This window comes from Plecotus auritus (assembly GCF_963455305.1).
Source record: "Plecotus auritus genome assembly, chromosome: 5".
In the NCBI taxonomy this organism is placed as follows: domain Eukaryota; kingdom Metazoa; phylum Chordata; class Mammalia; order Chiroptera; family Vespertilionidae; genus Plecotus; species Plecotus auritus.
The window spans coordinates 90618508-90642856 of NC_137776.1; the positions used below are offsets into that span (position 1 = coordinate 90618508).

The 24349-nt window shown below is 38.6% G+C and overlaps 1 protein-coding gene across 4 annotated transcripts in view; it reads left to right on the plus strand.

Annotated features, from left to right (window-relative positions):
* The window catches only part of EPB41L5 (erythrocyte membrane protein band 4.1 like 5), a 186326-nt gene that overhangs the window by 93751 nt on the left and 68226 nt on the right, over nucleotides 1-24349 (plus strand). For 3 of the 4 annotated variants that reach the window (XM_080671033.1, XM_080671035.1, XM_080671034.1), the window contains exons 15-16: nucleotides 268-310; nucleotides 717-832. In XM_080671033.1, the coding sequence (XP_080527159.1) occupies nucleotides 268-310; nucleotides 717-832 (159 nt within the window). Of the gene's footprint in view, nucleotides 1-267; nucleotides 311-716; nucleotides 833-4219; nucleotides 6059-24349 lie in introns of those variants that run through there. The other variant, XM_080671036.1, reaches the window with a different exon arrangement.

Consider the following 24349-nt stretch of genomic DNA (forward strand, 5'->3'; position numbering starts at 1 on the left):
AAACACATTTAGTACATCTAAAGCACAATTAAAATACATGGAAATACCAAATAAGCAGACTATAGAAAAGTAAGTGTGTGCTTATAAAAGCAAATGTTTTCTGGGTACCTTACATTCTTTGTTTTAAGCAACAGTAATTTTTTTCTTTATTTGAAACAAAATTAATGTGTTTAAAAATATAGCTACTTTTATTGTCATCTGACAACATGAAGCCCTATACCAGTATATGGTTTTTAATAGATTTTAATAGATTTCTCCCCCTTACAGTGTTCACAGTAATGTTTCAACTCAGAGTAATGGCTCTCAACAGGTAAGTCTTCTTAATATTAAGCTTCTAAAGCACTAGAACACTGTACTTAATTATTACAGAAAATAGTATTTTATTAATTGAATTTCATAGTGATATAACTGAAAGAGTTTTTTCTTTTATCTCTAAAGTGGCTTAGTAATGTGAAACCCTCTTTTATTTTCTCTAAGGTGTGAATAGAACAGGTGCTCTGTAAAACTTTCTGTTCCTGTAAATCCTATAAAATGAATCAAATATTAATACTCAGTTAGATTACTATCTATCTTCAAGGTGACGTATAACAGACAAGAATTTATTTACATTATATTTGTTGACTATGTAGATAGTATTCCATTTTAATGTTCTTTTAATTGGTAAAGGTATCCTTTATCTAGGCAAGATAAATGATTTTTATAACTTGTGTCCAAAGGCTTGGGGTATGAGATCTACTCCGCTGGTGACTTCTTCCATTCCCTCTGGTTCCTTGTTGGTGGAGACGGAGAATCTTCCAAGGAGTCCTGGGACAGACCAGCATGACAGGAAATGGTTTGTTAGCTCCTTAAGCGAAAAGAAAATATTGCTTGCTTAATGGTATTATAAGTTCCCAGCTATAACTGATTTAAATGATTGAAAGCAAATTATTCATATTTGTAAGCTGAAAAGAGGCATATTATTAAGCAGTTACTGGGATGGGAAAAATAAGAGCTATGGATGAAGAAGCTCAGGAGTGCAGTTGTCTAAATGAAGACCATCAGACAGCTCTCCTTATTTTGGTTAGCATGACCTGAGAATTTTGATGCGGGGGCGGGGGGGCAGTCTGTTAAAAAAGATTTCAATGATAGTCAATAGAACCTTTTCCTAATCCTATAAGGAAAATATGTTTGTTACATGTTATTCCATACAACATGGTGCTACCCTTTGGATGTGTTTTCTTCTTTAAAGACTGAAGAAAAAGGCATAAGGGAAACATGATTATAGTCCAATAAAACAAAGCATGAAATACTCCTGATGAGAGGGAAGAGATTTCATTTGTTTAGATTTCCAGGGTTGTTGTTTTCTTTTTAGGTTGATAGTAAGTATACAAATATGGATACTTTGTGGCTTATTGGGTTAATCTGTGGGGTTCATTTTTTCCCAATTAAATGTATGTGGCTTGGGGCGCTCTTTGGGAATTATGTGATTGACTGGTCACGTTGGTTGCATCATCTGTTCAAATTTTGTGTTTATTTATGAAATGAACTTTAATTCATAGGATTTTTCTCTCTCTTTTTTTTCCTTGCTCTTAGTTTTACTACCTGAAATCTAATGAGTTTCTGTGGTGATCTCAAGGTTTTGGTCAGCTTTCTGTGCAACCAGTTCTTCCTTCATGGTGGTGGGTCCACAGTGGTTGGTGATCATTTTCAGACTTTCCTATGTAATTGTGTTTCGCTGTTATTTTGACTTAACTAACTGCAAGGTGCTTTGCTCTTGATGGTTGGGCATATTTTTAATTAAGTTCCCAATAACTTGATTAGTTTCTGAAATTGAGGGGATCTACCCTATTATTTTTTCTTTCTACTTGAGCGTGTGGTGGGGGGACTTGTGTGTGTGCATGTGGGCACAACACAAAGTATGAATAGTGAGGCTTCTAAATGTCAAATGTTAGTTTTTATTTTTTTAAGCCATTAAGAAGAGTTTTTTTCAATTTCTTACTGAAAACACAGCTCCAATAAGCAGCTATGTTTTATCTCCTTGGTGTTACCGCCAAGTCCTATTGGCAAGGGAACGTAGTGCTTCTGGGACTTAAAAACTATAAAAGAATTTTCTTAATACATGCTTACCTTTTATATTAATATGGAACAAGAGCCTGATTTCTTTGCATCCTGTATTGTAACACTAAATCTTTATTGAGGTTTCCAACTTTTATGCATACATATTTAAATCTAGTTAATTAGTTCCTTTGGTGCAGCCTTTGTAAAGAGAGAATATTGAATCTGAGCATATTGACTTAGAAGAAAAATGAAAAATTTGGAGCTGTGTGTCCTTATGTAATTGTACTGTGACCTCCCTTGCTGAAATGGAGTACAGTGGTGATCCTTAAAACCTAATCAGCCTCAGTGTATGTCAACAGTGGCACAAGAATAATACAGAACCGACGTGTCTTGGTGTTAATGGACTCCCTAGCCCTAATTTAAAATGCATTCCATATTTCATTCTTTGTTTCTGCATGCTTTGATTCTTAATACTCTTAAATGACTATAAAAGTCCTCCTTTAGAAAGTGATACATTGCCCTAACCGATTTGGCTCAGTGGATAGAGCATCGGCCTGCGGACTGAAGGGTCCCGGGTTCGGTTCTGGTCAGGGGCATGTGCCTTGGTTGCGGGCACATCCCCAGTGGGGGGTGTGCAGGAGGCAGCTGATCGATGTTTCTCTCTCATCCGATGTTTCTGACTCTCTATCCCTCTCCTTCCTCTATGTAAAAAATCAATAAAATATATTAAAAAAGAAAAGAAAAGAAAGTGATACATTAATAACATTTAGAAATGCTCCCTAGGTTTGAACAGTTGGGCAGAATAATGGACTGTTTTCTGTTTCTGGCAGACAACTTTTAACTAACTTCATCTAAACCTACTCCCTGTTCATTTCTGTAGCTTTTTCTTCCTAGTGTCTTGTAAATGACACCATAATTGCAGTGAATGATTTGGCATAGCTTTAACTTACAATTATCCAATAAGTATCACCCTTTGAGATACAATTTATCTTAAATCTTTAAACCATTTATAAAAAAATTGAATAATATTTGGAAAACCTTGCATATATAGGGAGAACATAAACTTAATTTAATGTCCTAAATTTTCAAAGACCCTATATTGAGGGTCATGAATTTTATGGGTTATATCTAATGAACAAATTATATTTCAGTTGAAGGAAAGAAGATGATTTTATTGTAAAAAACTTTTAGCCAGTTTTTTTCAGTTTTCCTATGGAAACATAATGAATATTCATGTTTTGGTTGAGTTAGAAAAAATACTATATTTAAATATCTTTATATGTCTTTTATAATTGGGGTTATTTTTTTTTCCTTTATAGTTATCTTAAGTATATGCTGCCCTTTTTGCCATGTCATAAAACCCTGATTTTCTGAACCTTGGTAAATGTTTTCTTTCTACTGGAGGACTCTGATCATTTCTAACCAGGAACTGCTTGTGTGCATGTTTCACTCTCATAGTTCTCTAGGCCTGTTCTATAGCACTGTGTGTAAAAGGCATCTAATACAGTTACTAAATCTATTTCTTGGAAGGGGCTTTTAATCTCATCACATTATTTGTACCTTTTGAATTTCATTCTAAGCTCCTGTGAACTTTGATTATAGAAGGAATAATAGTTCTCTTGTTAATTGGGAACATCGATGTAAAATTACATGGCCTCTGAACATAGATTTTTTTAAAAAAAAACCAACAACCTCATTCTGAATTTTGTTTCCTGGATTTCACTTAATTTGTGAGATCACTTAATTTGGGGAATAATTTTCACAATTGCCCTTTTTTATATGTGCCTTTGTCTTTATGTAGAATTGCCCTATGACATATTTTAACTAAGTTGATTATAAATATTATTTCTTATTAGAACCTCAAACAGCATTTCTGCCTTGATTTTGATAGCAACATCAAGGACAGATACTGAGTGTCTTGCTCTCTATGAAATTTTTTCTTTATTTAATCACTTAACAGACTGATTACTTATACATATTTTCATATTTACATTTTCCACTACATTTAACTTTGTGGGATTTCCCCACCTTTGTTATTTTTTAATGTGCTTGCATGGAGATGTTGATAACTGCTTGTAGCAGTGGTGCATGCTGGTCATTCTCTTTTATTACCTCTTACACATCAATTTTCTCCTATTCCTATTGACTAACTGTGCTCCCCTCCCACTCCCCAACCATCCAGGCTCTCTGCTGCCAGTGACTGCTGCCAACGTGGTGGAAACCAGTGGAACACAAGGGCCTTATCCCCGCCCCAGCCTGTTCATAGAAACTACACTGACTTTGTCCATGAGCACAATGTGAAGAATGCAGGAGTCCATCATGATGTTCGTTTTCCTGGCCATGCAGCCATGACTGATATATGAGTGTTAAGCCTCTTAGGCCTTGGGACTCTTTGTTGTGCAAGTTGATGGTATTTGTTCTCTGGTGTTTATTGGGGACTGATCACATTAGGAGAATTTGGGAGAAGTTATTTTATATTGACTTACTAGTCGTGTGGTGGTGTTTGTAATGGAATTCTATGCAAGGGAAAAGGATCTGAAGAAGCTATATGCCATCAATGATGACAAACGTTTTTGTGTTGAAAGGGCATGTATATCATTGTAATTTTAGAAAGGTTTTTCATGATTTTAACATATTAACATATCACTCATAAGATGTCCAGAAGGTTTGTGTTTGTGAACAAGCTGCCCATTTTCACCCCATTCCTTGCCATCCAAATAGATTGAAGTTAAAAGAATTGGACTCATTAAAGGCACACAGAAGAAACCATGTTCTGGCACAATATATCAATCTTTAGTGATATTTTTTCCAAAATGACCATGACCCATACCTTAATTTCAGTTAAGTGCCCAAGATTTTATACTTTCAATTAATGTTTTTATTTAAAACACTTATTTTTTAATAAACACAGGTATTTTAATTTACTGTAAGGTCTAGAAATCACATTAATAATGTGAATCATGTAGGGAGATAAACTGAATGGTTACTTTTGCATCATTAACTACTTAACCAATGGTTAACTGAATAGTTCTATTACTACTGAATGGTGGTACAAAATGGAAAATTTATTTACTTTTGTCTTTTCAATTTTCTCTTTTATCTCATGTATCTGAAAGATTTCCTAGGTTTGCAATAGCCATATAATCTGGCCCTCTGTAACCTTTAAAATAAAAGCCTGAAGCCAAAACTATATCACTTTTAAATGGATTGGATATATTACTATATTTGATCCTTTATGAACTTCAAAGTACAATTATTCGAGCTCTTTGTTATAATTCATAGAGGCAAATTAACAAAAAAAAAGTACATTTCTGATGTATGGGAACTGATGTAAGGGAAGCAATTCTTTTATTTTTTAACAGTTTTTTAAAAATTTTAACAAAATTTTTAAACTTTTAAACTACGTATATAGCAATTTGAAGATATATTATTATTTGAGAATTTATAATACTTCAAGGTAATGAAACTTCATTTTAAACAGCCTAACCGGTTTACCATCCTGCTCACCTCAGAGGTCAGTCTTATCCCTCCTTGTTAGGAAAAGGTAAAGATCTCAGAGGGCTTTATTAGTGGACTGTTGGTTGCAAATATAATATAACTTATTAATAGAAGACATAAGTTAGCAGAACTAAATATTTAGGTGATGAAATGTATAGGCAAGTTTCAATCTGTGAGTTTATCACAATCATGTATGTATATGCCATGGGTGCTCAAAGTATTCTATAGTGCATCCTGTAAATATGAACAGATCCATGTATTTAGCCTCGCTTCCTACTGCTTAAGTTTATCATCATTTAGTTTACTTAAAAATAGCCACTAATGTATGTCCCTCCTATTTTAGATTACGTAGCAGCAGATTACAATTGTCAAGTATTGTTGATGATTATTTCTTAAAAGAAAGGAATTGGAATCATAACATTTTAAGTACAGAAAGCCTGGTTTGTGCCATTCAAGAAAAGACTTCATGGGTGTGAATATGATTAAGAACCTATCATTTCTATAATAGAAGCCACAGAGGTATAATAATAACAAAACTTGTCTGGTCTTTTAGAAAGTCCTAAGGTTTGACTTCTCTCACTTTAAAATTAATCATCCTCGTAGGATTCTTAGCAGAATCCTAACTTTGGGAAATATGGGAGGATTGTAATTGAAGAGCAAGATCTTCAGTTTATATCAAAAGTGGTCATTTCTATACTTATAATTTGAGTTAATCAGTACTGTTATCTTTAAGTGATTGAAAAAAATAACATCATGTTTTTTCTTTCTTTGAAAACCTTATTATATAATAGTTCATTTATAAATTCCTGATAATAGAAACTAGGTTGGAGGGATGATGGGGAGAGAAGGCAGCAAAGGGTGTAGGAGAAGTCAAGGGCTAAGACTGGGTGTTAGTGGAAGCAAATTTATCTATGTTACAGAAGTTCCCATATGCTCTAGGATTTCATAACAGATATTGTGATTACTTCTTTTGCTACTGAGAATTTTAAGATGGATATTCATGTTTCTAGAGCTATGAAGAATAGGTAGTTCAACCTAAATTAAATAGTAATCAGCCTATTTATATGCTTTTTTTTTTTTAAGCCTCACCGAGGATATTTTTTCCATTGATTTTTTTTTTTTTTTAGAGAGAGTGGAGGAGAGGGAAGGGACGGGAGAGAGAAACAGCAATGTGAGAGAAACAGTTGGTTGCCTTCTGAACACACCCCCACCGGGGCAGGGATCAAGCCTGCAACTCAGGTATGTGCCCTTGACTGAGAATCAAACCTGCGACCCTTTGATCCAAGGGACGAAGCTTTAACACTGGCCAGGGCTATACTCTGCATTTTATTGTGCCTAAAAAGTCAATGATCATACATCCTTTTGACCAGGGGGAGCCATCACCACAGAACTTCAGGAACATGTGATTCAACTTCCATGTCTTGGCTAATTTTATTTAATATAATGAATTTTCACATCTTAAGTTAGTTTGGTTATGTTTCAACCTAATGGTTATAGAGAGAAAAACTTATAGAAACACAGCAAAGCTAGTGACCTTCACTTTCACACATGAAAATAAGCTTTAAAAAAAGATTATTTCTTTTGCTAGTAAAAACACTTCAAAGGAGTTTCTTTCTGATTATAATCTAACCTTTCTACCTTGATAGGATAATCATAGATATACATTTAAATGAACTTATAGAGAAGAACAAACTATATGTATATAATATGTCTGTATTTTAAAAAGCTAGTATACAAACATTCTTTTTTTATTGAATTTATTGGGGTAACATTGGTTAATAAAATTATACAGGTTTCAGGTATACAATTCTACAATACATCATTTGTATATTGTATTGTTGACCACCTCAAGTCAAGTCTTCTTTCCATCACCATTTATCCCCCCTTTAACTTCTACCTCCCCCTGCCCCCCACTTCCCTCTGGCAAGCACCATACTGTTGTCTGTGTCCATGAGTCTTTTTCCCCTCTTTGCTTAATCCCTTCACCTTTCTCACCCAGCCCCTAACACCCTCCCCTCTGTTAAACATTCTAATATTGTAATATCATCAGTATAATGCAACTCATCTTTTTCTTTGAGGTGAGGCTTTTTAAAATTTATATAAAATATTGACCCAGAAAAATGTTATACACTTGGGTGAATCTTTATTGTTAAAACTATCCATGATGTAATAGGTGCCATATAAATATGTCAAGATATAGAACTGAAGTGTCTCCTGAATGGAGGATGGGGAGGCAGCTTGTTTCATAGGATAAAAAAATTAGCTGAGCTTTAATTATGATAGTTTCTCTTATTTAGTATATTTTTGCATATTTACTTGGTTGTGGCACTAATAGTTATTTTGATTATCAACCTTCCTTTGTCACTTTCATATGTCTTGATGTCATGCATTTCATCTTACAATCTTGCCAAAACAGGAAAACACATGGAGGGTGTAAGGAGTGGAGGAGTATGATGTCTTTGGGTTTCAGGAGGAAGAATGTGGAGATGATTGGCTTCACAGGCCTAAGAAGATTAATCCTCAACTTTGATCTCTTTTACTTCTGTATGTATTCACAGATGTAAACTGAAAAAGTTGAAGATTATTGATTGCCCCACATTTAGCACAGCATTTTTTTTTAATCCCCACCTGAGGAGTGAGGATATTTTTTCTATTGATTTTTAGAGAGAGTGAGTGGAAGGAAGCCGGGAGGGAACGAGAGAGAGGGACAGGGAGAGAGAGAAACATGGATGTGAGAGAGAGACATCGATTGGTTGCCTCCTGGATTGGTTGCCTCCTGCTTGTGCCCCTACTGGGGTTGAGGATTGAACCTGCAACCGATGTATGTGCCCTTGACTAGGAATTGAACCCATGACCCTTCGGTCTGAGGGCCAACACTGTAATCACTGAGCCAAACGAGCTGGGCTAGTGCAACATTCTTTGATGGTGGAAAAAGGGATCGTTTGAACCATGGTACTTGAACTGTTTTGGTTGGGACATATTCTTCATTTCTAAAACATAGTTCATTGTCTGGCTGGTATGGCTCAGTGGTTGAGCATCGACCCATGAACCAAGAGGTCACTGGTTCAGTTCCTGGTCAGGGCACATGCCAGTGTTTCGGGCTTGATTACCCAGTGAGGGGTGTGCAAGAGGCAGTTGATCAATGATGTTTCTCATCGATGTTTCTATCTCTCCCTCTCGCTTCCTCTCTTTCTTAAAATTAATAAAAACATAAAAAATAAAATATAGTTCATTGCTTTGAAAGACCATTATTTTTTGTCTTAGGCTTTGAATATTGTGTTTGAAAATAATATCAAGTTCATTATTTTATATCCTCTGTATGTGGTGCATTGCAGTATACATGGATTTGCAAAAATAAAAGCCATCTTGCACCAATAACAATCTCTTTACCACCACATACTTCCTTTATTTTAATATAAATTATATCACAATTTAATATAAATTATTCTTTGCTTCTGGAATTGTTGTGAATGCATATGGGATGCTTTTACATAAGAGAGAGAATTTGAAGTGGCTTCTGAGGTGCAGAAACCTCTGTCTCTGTCCCTCTTCCTGTGCCTCCGTGTGCCTCTGTATAAAATGGGATTTCTCATATTCTTTGTAGATACTCTGAATCATGTGAATTAGGTATAATATTCTTCCTCAGCTCCCTGTTTTGAAGGACATAAAAATTTCCCATCCTCTGTTTATATAAATTAACTTTTACTTTAGTCACATGAAGTCATTGTGAGAATTTTTTCTTGCTCAGTTGACATTAACATAGACACTAGAACGTGAAGCATGTCACTTTCAATAGAAAATACTACTATGTTATGTAACTTCATTTTTTTCTTTAGTTCTTGACCATTGCTAAGGCGTAATACACTTTACTTGCTTTGAGCTCTTTGAGCTCTTGTAATATTAGCCCTCTCAGAGAAAATATCAAAAGAAATTGGTGAAAGGAAAAATAATTATGTTTTTTTAAATGATACATTTTTATTTTTATGCTGAAACAGGAAAACACATGTTCCTGTTTTTCTTAAAGGGATTGTTCTCACAATTTTTTATTAGTTATTACCTAAGCCTCTGTGTGTTCCTAACAACAAGCTGTGGCCTTAATTCTAGGTGCTTGAGTGAACTTTTTACAGTTCCTGAAAACTGGCCAACACTTTGTTTATGCTGGCATGGAGAAGAGATGCCTGACTTGGAGAACAGCATTCTCCAAGGAGTGTGACTGCAGACTCCCTTAGTGGTGTAATAAACCTGTACTATCCTCTTAAAAACAGGTTCAGCAGCTGCAGATCTTATTTTTTGTTGTTGAGGAAATTTTTATTTGTTTTGTTTTTAACTAATTTTAATAAAGAAAGAAAAAATGAGATATGCCAGTGTATGGTTATGATTTGATAGAAGTTGCAGATTCCTTAATGAAGGTCTAGTTTATTGATTGACTGGTTATTGTAAACATTAAATTAATAATTTAAGTTAGGTGTGGAATAAAAAAAAGAATTAAAGATAAGAGATGATAATTGGAAGATAATTGCTGGCCTGATTTGCCTTGTGGAACTAGCCAGAGAATTAATGGAAAACATCCAGGATTTAAATTACCACTAGAATATATACCATTACACAAAAGAGTTTCTCATAATAAAGCTATGTTTGCAGCCCAGCCATTAGCTTTAGGGATTACCTTATATAATAAAAGGCTATTATGCAAATTGTCCCCTGGACCAGGAGTTTGACCAGGGGGCGGGGCCAGCCAGCCAACTGCCTGTGGCCCCTCCCCCCAGCCAGCCCTGCCCCCACCCTTGATCTGCCCCTCAACCCCAATGGGGGGGGGGCAGGGCTGGCTGGTCAACCTCCCACGTCCCCTCTCCCCAGCTGGCCCGGCCCAGTTGGCTGCAATTGGGGCTGGCCGGCTGGACCCCACCCATGCATGAATTCATGCACCTGGCCTCTACTTTATTTATAAACTCCAGGAGTTTAGAGATAAAACATATGTTAACAATTTACATTAATTCTGAGGGTCAATATCAGCAAAACCTTTGAAAGTCTTTAGAAAGAGCTGGGAAATAATGGGTACTGAAGAATATCCAGGTTATCACTAATTGGAACTTCACAGGCTTTATTGGAGCAATAACAGTTAAAGATATATTTAAGTGCAATGGGAAGATATTAAATGTCAGCCTGAGGAGTTTGGATTTGGTAAGGAAGCCTGGATTAATCTTTGAAAGTTTTTAAATAAGAGATTTTGGGCATCTTATACTGATACTCTTGTTTTTTATTCACCTCATTATTTGTTGAATACCTACCAGAGTATCTCCTTATTCTTCACTTCCTTACACATAATCACATACAATTACTTTTTTGTAGGTACCCTCAAACTTCTTGACCCTTCCCCTGTTGTGCACATTTTGTTAAATCCACCTCTCTACTGTGCATGTAATGTAGGTGGTGAATGTGAAATGTAAACATTGTTAAATAGTCTCACTTTAAATTTAGGCCTCTAAGCTCAAGTAGGCCTTCAGTGCTGCCTGAAATCCTATCACATTTCCTTTTATTCATTCTATGCTGGCTCCATCACGCCTCACTTCTCACTCTCTACTCCTTACTCTCAGCTAATGACCTTGCTTCCAATGTTTTATTGAGAAAATAAGCAACCAGAAGAGATCTTCTGTACACACCCACCATCTTCTTAATTAACATATTTCCATTTGGTCATAGATGCTCTTTTTCTGTTCCTTTGCTCTAGGTCAGTTGGCAGCTAACGGCGGCTCGGCCGCGGTTTGCCGCTCTCTTGACTAATGAGTTTGCCAACCACTGGACTAGACTAAATGTTACCGTGTAGTTGGAAGCTGTGAGGATTAGGCAAATGTGGCATATTGTGTGCAAAGAGGTAAAGGGTAGTATATGACAGTGGTCGGCAAACTCATTAGTCAACAGAGCGGCAAACTGCAGCTCGTGAGCCGCATGTGGCGCGAGCCGTGGTTTGCCAACCACTGCTTTAGGCCTATGCTCTCGCCCACCTCTTCATTGGTCTATTAGATCTGGACTCTTAGCTACTCAGGAACATTATTCAGCAATTCCCTCTTTACTAGAATATTCTCATCAGCACAGAAATATCTATGACATCTCATATCATTAAAAAACACCTTCCCTGAATCCACTTCCTCTTGACTGCTGCCCCATTTCTCCTGATGAGGGCATTGTCTGTACTTAACTGTCCTTTCTTTCCTCATTCTATTTTTAACCCATTCCAATCAGACTTTGTTTCTGCTAAACCTATAAGTGTAATTGTGCAGGCTGTGCACTGCACAAGAGCGCCACATTCAAGACAGTGATCACATTCATGACAACCTTTTCCAATAGGTGGCACTAAATTTCATGTTCTCGTAAAATCAGTACATGACAATTTTGCAAGAGATGGAAATAAAGGTCTTCAGGAGGGGCACTGTTTAAATCCGTATAGATGCTCTGCATAGTCCATAGTGTTACGCTATCATTCCACCAAGTAGCTTTTGTTAGTTCACAGATGACCTCCACATTTCTAATCTCACAATCTTCAGTCATGTTACTGGCATTCAAAACAATTGCTCACTTCCTTCATGAAATGCTTTCTTCACTTAGCACAGGGACACTATTCTCGATAATTGGCTAACCTCACCACTTTTAGTCCCCTTTTTAGTTTTTCCTATGTCTCTAACTTCCTAAACTTTGTCTTAGGACCTTTTCTGTAATAACTCATATTCTTGGTAATCTCATCTAGTGTCTTGGTAATCTCATCTAGTGTTATGATTTTAAATATCTATAGACTGGCAGTTTTCCAATAATGACAGCTGACATTTGAGTGCTTCTGTGCCTGACATTGTTCTGGAGGTAAAACATTTACTCCAGCAAAGCATCCTATATAATCCTATATAATAAAGAGCTCATATGCTAATTAGACAGAACAGCCGAATGACCTTCTGGACAAAGCTGGGCTGCAAGGGCCAGCCGGGGCTGCGAGGGCCGAGACCCTTGCATGAATTTCGTGCATCAGGCCGCTAGTTTAATTATAAGAATCTGTAAGGTGTTTAGGCCAGTGAAGGAAGCAAGGCACAATCAGGCTATGTAACTTATCCAAAGTCACATTGCTAGTACATGGTAAGGCTGGGCTCCAAACTCAGACAGCTTGGTCCTAGAGTCCAGACTGGTATCTTCTGTACCAGTGGTCGGCAAACTCATTAGTCAACAGAGCCAAATATCAACAGTACAACGATTGAAATTTCTGAGAGCCGAAAACCGACTTCTGCGCATGGGCCACAAAGTTTCAATCGCACTGTACGTGCGTGCCCGCACATGGTATTTTGTGGAAGAGCCACACTCAAGGGGCCAACGAGCCACATGTGGCTCGCAAGCCGCAGTTTGCCGACCACTGCACTGTACTGACCCCATACAATGTAAAGTTTGGTAGAGCTTAGATTGTGGAGAATGAATAGGAATGTAGTAACAGTTCTGCTTCAGAAAGATGAGAGGCCATGTGAAGAATGAATGTTAATCGGTGGGAGACTGGATAATTAAAATATGAAATGTGCTGCAACCATATTTTGTAATTGTTAAAGGATGAGGAAAATTCTATGTGTCTTGTTACTGGAGTATGTCAGTGATACACTGTTGAGTTACAAACTCAAGGGAAGTACCTGAAGTATGTTCCCATTTTTGTAAAAACCATCAAACCATGTATATATTTGCAATGCACAGAAAATGGACCTTGATAGATAAACTGAATTTTCAGAGCAGGGGTGGTGACATTGCTTTTCTTAGCTAGCATGAACTACTTTAAATACATAAAAACAAAATGTCCCAAAGTGTAGTGAGGAACAGGATAAACTGCTTCAGTTTACACAGGTAAGAGTCCATGAAAAGGAAGGAGGTGAATGGGAGAGATAATGCCCTTACATGTTGCTTTGTACGTTCTGGAGAAAGGGATTACACTGGGACATTGCCTGAAGGCACAAATTGAAACAGTAACGTCTATGTTTTTAAAACTTTAAATGTACAGTTCATTGGCTTTTAGTATTTCACAAAGGTGTACAACTATTACTATAATTCCAGAACATTTTCATCCCCCAAAATCACCTTAGCCGTTAGCAGTTACTGTCTGTTCTCCCTTCTCCCAGGCCCTGGCAAACACTAATCTACTTGATCTCTATGGATTTGCTTATTCTAGGAATTTTCTATAAGTAGAATCATATAATATGTGACTTTTTGTGTCTACCTGTATTTAGCACAGTGTTTTGAAAGTTCATTTTGTAGCATGTATAATATTTGATCCTTTTAATGGCTTAATATATTTCCTTGTATGTTACACATTTTATTTGTCCATTCATCAGTTGAGGGACATTTGGGTTTTTACCTTTCGGCTGTTGTGAATAATGCTACTATCAACATTCATATAAAGTAAGTGCTCACGTAACATGGTAGATGGGTTCTTGGGAACTGACTTTTAAGCAAAACAATGTAGTATAACAAAACCAATTTCATCACAGACTAGGTGATATAAGTAAGAGTTAAGTTCCCATGGCATATTTTTGGTCACAAAAATATCACCAAACTTTTAAATAAAAATCTAAACACTTCTAATATTAAACATTGAAGTATATACATTTAAGAAAGATTAATAAAAACAAGTAAGATAATTATTTTCTAACACACTTATTCCAGTTCAGGGTATCTGGTGGCCGGAGCCTGTCCCAGCAGCTCAAGGTGGGAGCCGCCCTGAACAGGATGCCCTTCCATTGTAGGTTGTGCACACACTCAGACTGGGACAAGTTAGACATGCTAATTCACCCAACACAAATTCACCCAGCGTGCACATCTTTGGGATATGGGCGGAAACCGGAGAACCCAGAGAAAGCCCACACAGAACATGGGGAGACCAAGCAAACTACACACACACAGTGGCTCTGGTCGGAATCGATTTTTTTCTTATCAATGGTGAGATGACATTGAGTGAAACAATGTTATTTGAGGAACTGCTGCACAGTTTTGTTTTTTATGAACTTGTTTTCAATTTTGGGGTGTATATACATAGGAGTGGAATTGCTTGGTCATATGGTAACTATGTTTAACATCTTGAGCTGCCAAATTGTTTTACAAAGTGGTTGCGCCATTTTGCATCTTCATCAGCAATTTTATCTAACTTTTCCATTATAGCCATCCTAATTGTGATGTAGTTTTGAGTTGCATTGTTGCGGGGGGGGGGGGGGCTAATGATATTTTGGATATTTTTAATATGCTTATTGGCCATTTGCACCATCCATTGGCCAGATGCTCTTTGGAGAACTGTTTATTCATATCCTTTGCCCATTTAAAAAAGTGAATGCAATAATACAACCTTTGATTTCTTTATATGTAGCATCTGAAATTCTGTTTCCTTTTTTTTGTTTGGGTGTGTGGTTTTTTTGTTGTTGTTCTTTGGAGGCTGGTCTGTGTAGTCTTTTCAAACAAATGTTTTACTTCAATTTTGTAGTACATTGTATATGTCTCTACCTATGTTAGGTAGATTGTATAGAATGAAAACGAAGCACAATGACAGTTAAATAACTTCAGTTTGTGAACAGCTCTTGTACCAGGATGATTAGTTATTTCTCTGTTTCAGAGAGGAAACATAAAAAGATAAGCAGTAATTTAAGTTTTGTATATAAGGTAGGATGCTCAGGGCTAAGTATGTACTTGCTGTTACCAACTTCTACTTTTTTATTTATTTTTAAAAATATATATTTTTATTGATTTCGGAGAGGAAGGGAGAGAGAGAGAGAGATAGAAACATCAATGATGAGAGCAAGTCATTGATTGACTGCCTTCTGCACACCCTCTACTGGGGATTGAGCCCACAACCCGGGCATATGCCCTTGACTGGAATCAAACCCGGGACCCTTCAGTCCAGGCCAGTGCTCTATCCACTGAGCCAAACTGGCAAGGCAACTTCTTTTTAAAATTCTTTCAACTATTGCTTATTTATAGATTGTAATCTCTGTTTACAAGTTTCAATGGGCAGTTAAATATTTCTGGATGAAGGGACAATAAGAATGTGCCACTTAAATTACATATTTTCCTAGGGAAGGGAAGAGTGGGTGCAGTATGTTTATTTAAGGAGTTATTGAACACTGTGTTTCAGCCAGATTCATTGGTGTTTCATTTTCTACACTGAACAAATTACCAAAAAATTCTGAGATAAACCCTGAAGTGGTTTTGCAGACAGACAAGCTTCAGTCAGGAGAGGTATTATATCTGATGTTACCTGTGAAAATTTCAGTAACAGCAGCACACAACGAATGTGGCATAAGCATGCAAGGTTGTGAGTAAGATAGGAAAGAGTGTCCATACAGTCTTTATTACTTGAATGTATCAACTAGTATTTTTTTGGTTTTTGGTGTTTTTTTTAAATATATTTTACTGATTTTTTACAGAGAGGAAGGGAGAGGGATAGAGAGTTAGAAACACCAATGAGAGAGAAACATCAACCAGCTGCCTCCTGCATACCTCCTACTGGGGATATGCCCGCAACCAAGGTAAATGCCCTTGACTGGAATCGAACCCGGGATCTCTCAGTCCACAGGCCGACGCTCTATCCACTGAGCCAAACCAGTCAGAGCTCAACTAGTTTTAATGAAAGACAAGAAATAAATGAATCCTATTCAGCTTTGTTTTGAGACAGAGGTTGAAAGAGAAAACCTTGCTGATAACCTCCATAATAGATACCCTTCTTTTAATACCACTCCCCTTGTTTACACTTTCTGTGCTCTTGTTCATGCTCCCCTCCCTCCCTTCCTTCCTCCCTCCCTCTTTTTCTTCCTCTACCTCTTACCCCCCATCCCAGCTTTGTTTAGTTTGAAACGAAATTCATAGATTGAGAGTCAGGGAATGAATGGAATACATTGTTTTCATGTGTCTCCTAACCTGATGATAATGTCTTTACACTAAAAGTGTTGCTGTCTTTTCTTTTTTTCCTTCCCCAATACTTAGCATTTAAAGTACCGTTTTGAATAGCTCTACATGAACATTTGAGATTTCATTAAGATTTTCATCATGCTTAAGTGATAAACTCCATACTGGGTACATATCAAAATTAGTTACTCAGTAATTCAATGACTAGTTGAGTACCTACTGTGTACCACATACTGTCTTACATTCTGGAAATATAAGTGACCAAGATAAAAGTTTCTAATCTCATGACACACAAAGTCTAGTGAAGGAGACATAAATATGCAAAACAGATAAAGATTCCGTGGTGTCAATAATAGGTGCTATGAAAAAAATAAGGTAATGTCACAGTAAGTGACTTAGAGGTGAGATTTAGGCCTTCGAAGAGACACTTGAGATATAATGGCATAAGGAGTCAGCCATGCAGAGGAGAATTTCAGGCAGAAATAACAGCTAATACAGAGGCCTTTGAGTTGATTTTGAGGTACAGAAGAAAACTGGTGTGTATGGACTTCATTAGGAAGATGTTGGTATGATAAGGGAGCTGTGGGCAGTAGGCAGGGACCCAGTCACATAGGGTGTTGTATGTCAGGGAAAATAATTTAAATTTTATTCCAAGTGCAGTGTGCACCTGTGGTGGGTTTTATGTAAGGGAGGTGCCCTGATGCACCCCTTTAAAAGATAACTTTGTTGTATGGGAAATACAAGGCAAGAGTGTTTTTTTCCCTTACCAGTTGAGAGTAATTTGCAGAGACTATGAGTGAGCCATTACATCCAAATTCTTTAGCAGGTATTTTTGAACAAAAATAACATTCTCTTACATGTTCACAAAACAGTTACCACATACATTCAGGGAATCACACATATATCCTACTGTTATGTAATATATAGGTCTATATTCAAATTTCCTGGTGTTCTAATCCTATCTTTTATAGCAACTTCTTTGATCTAATTCAGGATTATACATTAACATTTCATTATTTCTTAAGTGTCTTAATCTGCTGCAGTTCCCAGCCTCTCTTTATATTGTATGACATTTGCATTCCTAAATAGTACAAGTTTACTGTTTCAGAGAATGGATATAATTGATTGTTTCATCATGATTCAATTCAGGTTATGCATTTGGGGCAAGAAAAATATGATGTATCTGTATACATGGGTACAGACGTGATATATCTGTGGTGCTTCACATCAGAGGGTGCTTGGTGCCACTTTGTCCTTTAGTGGTATTGCTAACTTTACTTGGTGAAGCTCATGTCTATCAGATTTTTCCATTATATAAGTTATCCTTTTGAAATTAAAAATTATCAAATACGTGTGTAAATATTCTGTCTCCCCCCAAACTTTCACCTAATGGTGAAAATTAGTATGATAGTTGCAAAATGATGATTTGCTATCATTCTACACTCTTTAGTTGTTATCCTACAAAAATAACTTTTTCTTTTTATACATGGATTCATGGATTCTTTTATAGTCCATGACAATTGTTAATCCTTTTTTTTTTTAGATTTTTTAATTGACTTTTAGAGAGAGAGAGAGAGAGAGAGAGAGAGAGAGAGAGAGAGAGAGAGAAACATCATTGGGGGAGTAAAACATGCATCAGCTGCCTCCTGCACACCCCCCACTGGGGATTGAGCCCCAAACTCAGGCATGTGCCCTGATGGGGAATCGAACTGGTAACCTTTTGGTACATGGGACTATACTCAACCAACTGAGCCACACCAGCCAGGTCTGTTACTCCTTTTGGTTGTCACACCGTCCCAGATTTGGCAATGAGAACCCTGTCCAACTGCATCCTGTACCATTTGCCATGTGCCCCTCACTTTTTGAGCACTTTCTTACTTTTTAGCATAGGAGGTTCCATATTTGTACTTTCCTTAGCCCTGAAATCACCCATTTCTTTAAGAGCCTTGGTTCTTTTTAGTTAAGATGGTAGTTAGGAACCAAGATCTGGGCACTAGGTATGTTCATTGCTACTGTGAGTACTATTGCTTCTAGAATCACCAAGTAGAGTAAAAAAAATACATACATATGTTTAAATCACAAATTCATACTGATACTCTATTTCAGTCCAATAACTAGGGTTCTTCTTTGCCTCCCCAATTTCTTATTTCTATCTCCCTTCTCTCCTAGGAACAAATCTAATTCCTACCATATCGGTATCTCCATATTTGCCCACTTGTATAGTATATGCTAAGTAGTTTCAGAATTGCTGTACCTATACACTATTAACGAACAATCTAAGTTCAGTTTTTCTTCACAGTTCTTTCTCTTTAGACTGATAATAAAGTATTACACTTAAAATTGACTTGAATTTGTTTTTTGTTTTTGATGTAATTATGTTATTCATTTAATAAAAAATGCATTGGAGAAACCAAGATGGCGGCATAGGTAAGCACCTAAACTGCTGCCTCGCACAACAATTTCAAAACTACAACTAAAAGACAGAATGGACACCATCCAGAACCACAGGAAAGCTAGCTGAGTGAAAATTCTACAACTAGAAGGAAAGAGAAAAGCTCACAGTGAACTGGAGGTACAGCAAAGGGTCTTTGTGCGCGCAGAGAGGAAGGGTGGCTGAGAGCCTGGCTGACTTTCTCTGGCGGAAGGGAGAAGGAAGCCCCTGACCGCACTGAACCCCAGTTCTGACTGCACTGAACCCCAGTCCCGGGCAAAACCCCATGGACCCAGGCTCATACAGGGGGAGTCTGGACTGTCAGGTAGAGAAAAAGGCACCTGGAGACTTGGAGACCCGGGGGAGCCCCGGCAGGCAGGGTTCTGGAGGCACGCGCCAGTGTGCACAAAGACTGCAGAGGTTGCCACAGGCTTTCCCTAGCAGAAGGGAGTCCGAAGCTCCTGACTGCACTGAACCCCAGTTCCAGGCGAGCCCCTGGGGACCCGCGCTCTTACGGGGGGGGAATCTGGACTCTCGGGCAGAGACTCGGGAGCCAGGGAAGGCAGAGGTCTGCAGGCGCACGCATGCCAGTGCGCACAAAGGCTGCGGAGGTTGCCACAGGCTTTCCCTAGCAGAAGGGAGTCAGAAGCTGCTGACTGCACTGAGCCCCAGTTCTGACTGCACTGAACCCCAGTTCCAGGTGAGCCTCTGGGGACCCACGCTCTTGTGGGGGGAATCTGGACTCTCGAGCGGAGACTCGGGAGCCGGGGAAGGCAGAGGTCTGGAGGCACGCACGCGCAAGGGCAAGGCTGACAGGAAGCCAAGACAATCTGCTCCGCCCTGAGACTCCACCCCAAACAAGCTGAGCACAGAGGCTATTGCAATTTGGCAAGTCTAATCCTATAAGGCTGTCTCCAGCACCGAACTTCTCCCAGCGTAGACACAGCTGATCCTTACAGCCAACTGGCCTGGAGGTCAATTCCTCCCAGTGATACCAACAACAATCAAGACTTAACTACAACAAGGCTGTACACACAGTCCACAAAGGGGTGCACCAAGAGTGTCCACCTCAGGTTAACTGGGGAGGCAGACCCACTGGGCCATATAGGAAACCTAGCACACAAATCTACCCTACCAACTCAGGGTAGCAGTGAAAATGCGGCGTCAAAGAAACAGATCACAAACGAAAAAAATGGAGGAAAACAAACGACTGGATATAGAATTCAAAACCACGGTTATAAGGCTTTTCAAGAATATCCTAGAAAAGGCCGATAAATATAACGAGACCCTCGAAGATATGAAAAAGGACCAACTAGAAATTGAACATACACTGACTGAAATAAAAAATATTATACAGAGACCCAACAACAGACTAGAGGAACACAAGAATCAAGTCAAAGAATTGAAATACAAAGAAGCAAAAAACACTCAACCGAAAAAGCAAAAAGAAAAAAAAATCCAAAAAGTTGAAGATAGTGTAAGAAGACTCTGGGACAACTTCAAGCGTACCAACATCAGAATTATGGGGGTGCCAGAAGAAGAGAGAGAGCAAGATACTGAAAACCTATTTGAAGAAATAATGACCAAAAACTTCCCCCACCGGGTGAAAGAAATAGACTTACAAGTCCAGGAAGAGCATAGAACCCCAAACAAAAGGAATCCAAAGAGGACCACACCAAGACACATCATAATTAAAATGCCAAGAGCAAAAGACAAAGAGAGAATCTTAAAAGCAGCAAGAGAAAAACAGTTACCTACAAGGGAGCACCCATACGACTGTCAGCTGATTTCTCAACAGAAACTATGCATTCCAGACGGGAGTGCCAAGAAATATTCAAAGTGATGAATAGCAAGAACCTACAACCAAGATTACTCTACCCAGCAAAGCTATCATTCAGAATTGAAGGACAGATAAAGAGCTTCACAGATAAGAAAAAGCTAAAGGAGTTCATCACCACCAAACCAGTATTATATGAAATGCTGAAAGGTATTCTTAAAGAAGAGGAAGAAGAAAAAGGTAAAGATAAAAATTATGAACAACAAATACATATCTATCAACAAGTGAACCTAAAAATCAAGTGAATTAAAAACCTGAGGAACAGAATAATCTGGTGAATATAATAGAATCAGGGGCATAGAAAGGGAGTGGACTGATAATTCTCAGGGGAAAGAGGTATGGGGGCGTTCAGGAAGAGACTGGACAAAAATCATACACCCATGGATGAGGACAGTGGTGGGGGGAGGTAAGGGCAGAAGGTGGGGTGGAGGGAAGCTTTGGGGGGAAAAGGAGAAACAATTGTAATAATCTGAATAAAGATTTATTTTTAAAAAAATAGTAAATGCATTTACAATTTTTCTAGATATTGCCATATTACCCTTCATTGAAGATGAAGTATATTTTTTTCTTACAGCTTTATTGAGGTATATTTGAAACACAATCAAATACATTTATTTTAAATGTTTAAGTTTAGGCATGAATACACCTGCGACACCAATACCATAGTCCAGATTAATGAGGGCCCTGGCTGGTTTGGGATACATCGTTGGCCTGCACACTGAAGGGTCGTAGGTTCAATTCCAGTTGGGCACATGCCTGGGTTGCGGGCTCCATCCCCAGTGGGGGCAGGGGTGCAGGAGGTGGCCGATCAATGGTTCTCTCTCATCATTGATGTTTCTATTTCTCTCTCCCTCTCTCTTCCTCTCTGAAATCAATAAAACAATATTTTTAAAAGAGTAATGAAGGAGATATTCAATGTGGTTTTCATTTAAATTTCTCATATTATGAGCAAATTTTTGAATGTTTAAATCCATTTGCATTTTTTCCTATGAATTGACTGCTCTTATCTGTATCATCTTCTTCCCACTTTTCTAAACAGGACTGTTTGCTTTTTTTATATTCTATTTTTAAGTTTCTAACGTGTATTAGGATATTAACTCTTACATAATATCAGTAACATGTAATAATATCAGTAAGCTCAGACCCACTTAGAATCACCTCAGTATAAGGTGTGATTAATGGATCTTATTTGTTTTCAAATGGCTTTCCAGTTATGTCAGTACTACTTTTTAAAAAATTTATCATGGTGCTGGGATAACTGGATATTCATATATAAAAAATGAAATTGTATCCCTACCTCATACCATATGAAGAAGTGAACTCCAAATGGATCATGGACCTAAAGTTAATAGTTAAAACTATAGACGTCTTAAAGAAAACATAGGGGTAAACCTTTATGACCATGAATGTGATTTTGTGTCCTCCTTCCCTTTAGAGTGGTTTTATGAGAAAACAGGAGTAAAATGTGTGTGTTCAATATGTAGTGTTTAATCCCTCAGGAATGTCTTCTTTTTTGGGAAAATTTGTAGGCATCATACTCTCTTTTTCATTGTTTTTTTCTTCTGCATTTCTATTAAATGTATATGTCAGCTTTTAAGCTATATTAATCTCTGTATCTCCTATCTTTCATATTTGCCATATTTTTTTCTCTATTGCTTTCTTGGTGACTTTATTAATTTTTAACTTTTAATTCAATAATTCTTTTTTTGACTCTATTAGTTTACTATGTCCCTTACATTGAATGTCTAATGATTCATTTAATATCTAATTGTTCAGATTCTACTGTTATCCTATATAATAAAACCATAATATGCAAATCGACTGAACAGCGGAACGACCGGTTGCTATGATGTGCACTGACCACCAGGGCGCAGACGCTCAACGCAGGAGCTGCCCCATGGTGGTCAGTGCGCTCCCACAGAGAGAGCGCCACTCAGCCAGAAGCTGGGCTCATGGCTGGCAAGTGCAATGGCAGTGGCAGGAGCCTCTCCTGCCTCCGTGGCAGCGCAAGGACCCCTCAGGGGATGTCCAACAGCCTGCTTAGGCCCGCTCGCTGCAGTCAGACATCCCCTGAGGGGTCCTGGACTGTGAGAGGGTGCAGGCCAGGCTGAGGGACCCTCCCCGCCTCCACGCACAAATGTCCTGCCTCTAGTGTTATTATAATTCCTTTTTATATTGTACTAGAGGCCTGGTGCACAAAATTTGTGCACTGGGGGGGCTGTCCCTCAGCCCAGCCTGTCCCCTCTCACAGTCCGGGAGTCCTCTGGGGATGTCCTACTGACAGCTTAGGCCCGCTCCCTGTGGGGAGCGGGCCTAAGCTTCAGTCTGGCCTCCCTCTGCAGGAGGCAACCTGGCTGATCAGGGGAAGGCGCCACCCCCATCACCCTGCTGCTGTAGCCACTGCCAGCCCCGGCAGCCGCTAAGGTGTTTTCATCAACACAAACTCCAGTCCCTTCACCAAGAAAAAATGACAACTTTCTTTTTTTTTTAAAAAAAAAAATATTTTATTGATTTTTTACAGAGAGGAAGGGAGAGGGATAGAGAGTTAGAAACATCAATGAGAGAGAAACATCGATCAGCTGCCTCCTGCACAGTCCCCACTGGGATGTGCCCGCAACCAAGGTACATGCCCTTGACCAGAATCGAACCTGGGACCCTTGAGTCTGCAGACCGATGCTCTATCCCCTGAGCCAAACCGGTTAGGACAGACAACTTTCTTTAGAAATTCTTAAGATGTCTCTTTCATAGGATATGTATGACATTTCTTTTTTTTTTAGTCCTCACATGAGGATATTTTCCCATTGATGTTTAGAGAGCGTGGGAGAGAAAGAGAGAAACATCAATGTGAGAGGCACACTTTGATTGTTGCCTCCTGCATGAGCCTTGACCTGGGCCCCAGCCAGGGAGGAGCCTGCAACCTAGGTACATGCCCTTGATCAGAATTGAACCCAGCCCCCCTACGGGTTTGTGTCTCTGCTCCGGCCCCAGCAGCGCTGTGGGGCTGGGGCTGGGGGCCAGCTCCCCGTGTGTTGTTCTCTCCGGCTCTGGGGCCGCCCTGTCTGTTGTTCTCTCAGGCTCTGGGCCCGCGCCAGGCCCCTCCTCCTAAGCTGGTTGTGACCACTGCGGCATCCTGGCCTAATTTGCATATTACCTCTTTATATATATAGATTATCCTTTCTACTTGCTCAGCTATAAATGCTCCCATTTTTTAGGTCTGTTGGTTGTGTTAGCATTGGATTTCTTTTGTTGTTTTTGTTTGTGAATTCAACTTGCCTTGTTTTAAACAGGTTTGTTTTCTTTCCATTCTTCACTCACTCTTTCCTGTGAGACAGTTTTGAAATTGCCCAAGTCTGACTTTTTGAAGTCCTCATCCCTGAAGAGGTCTTAGAATAGATAGGATCTTTCAGAGACCCTTTCTAGTCCTTGAGTCAGGAGATGTTGTTCTGATTGCTGATTGCACAGATATTTTCTTTTTCTTTTTTTTTTCTTTTTGGGGCAGTCAGATAGGCAGAGTGGTTAGGGGTGATGAGGCAGGCAGGCAGAGTGGTTAGGGGAGATTAGGCAGGCAGGCAGGCCAGTGGTTAGGAGCCAGTGGTCCCAGATTGTGAGAGGGATGTCTGACTGCCGATTTAGGCCCTATC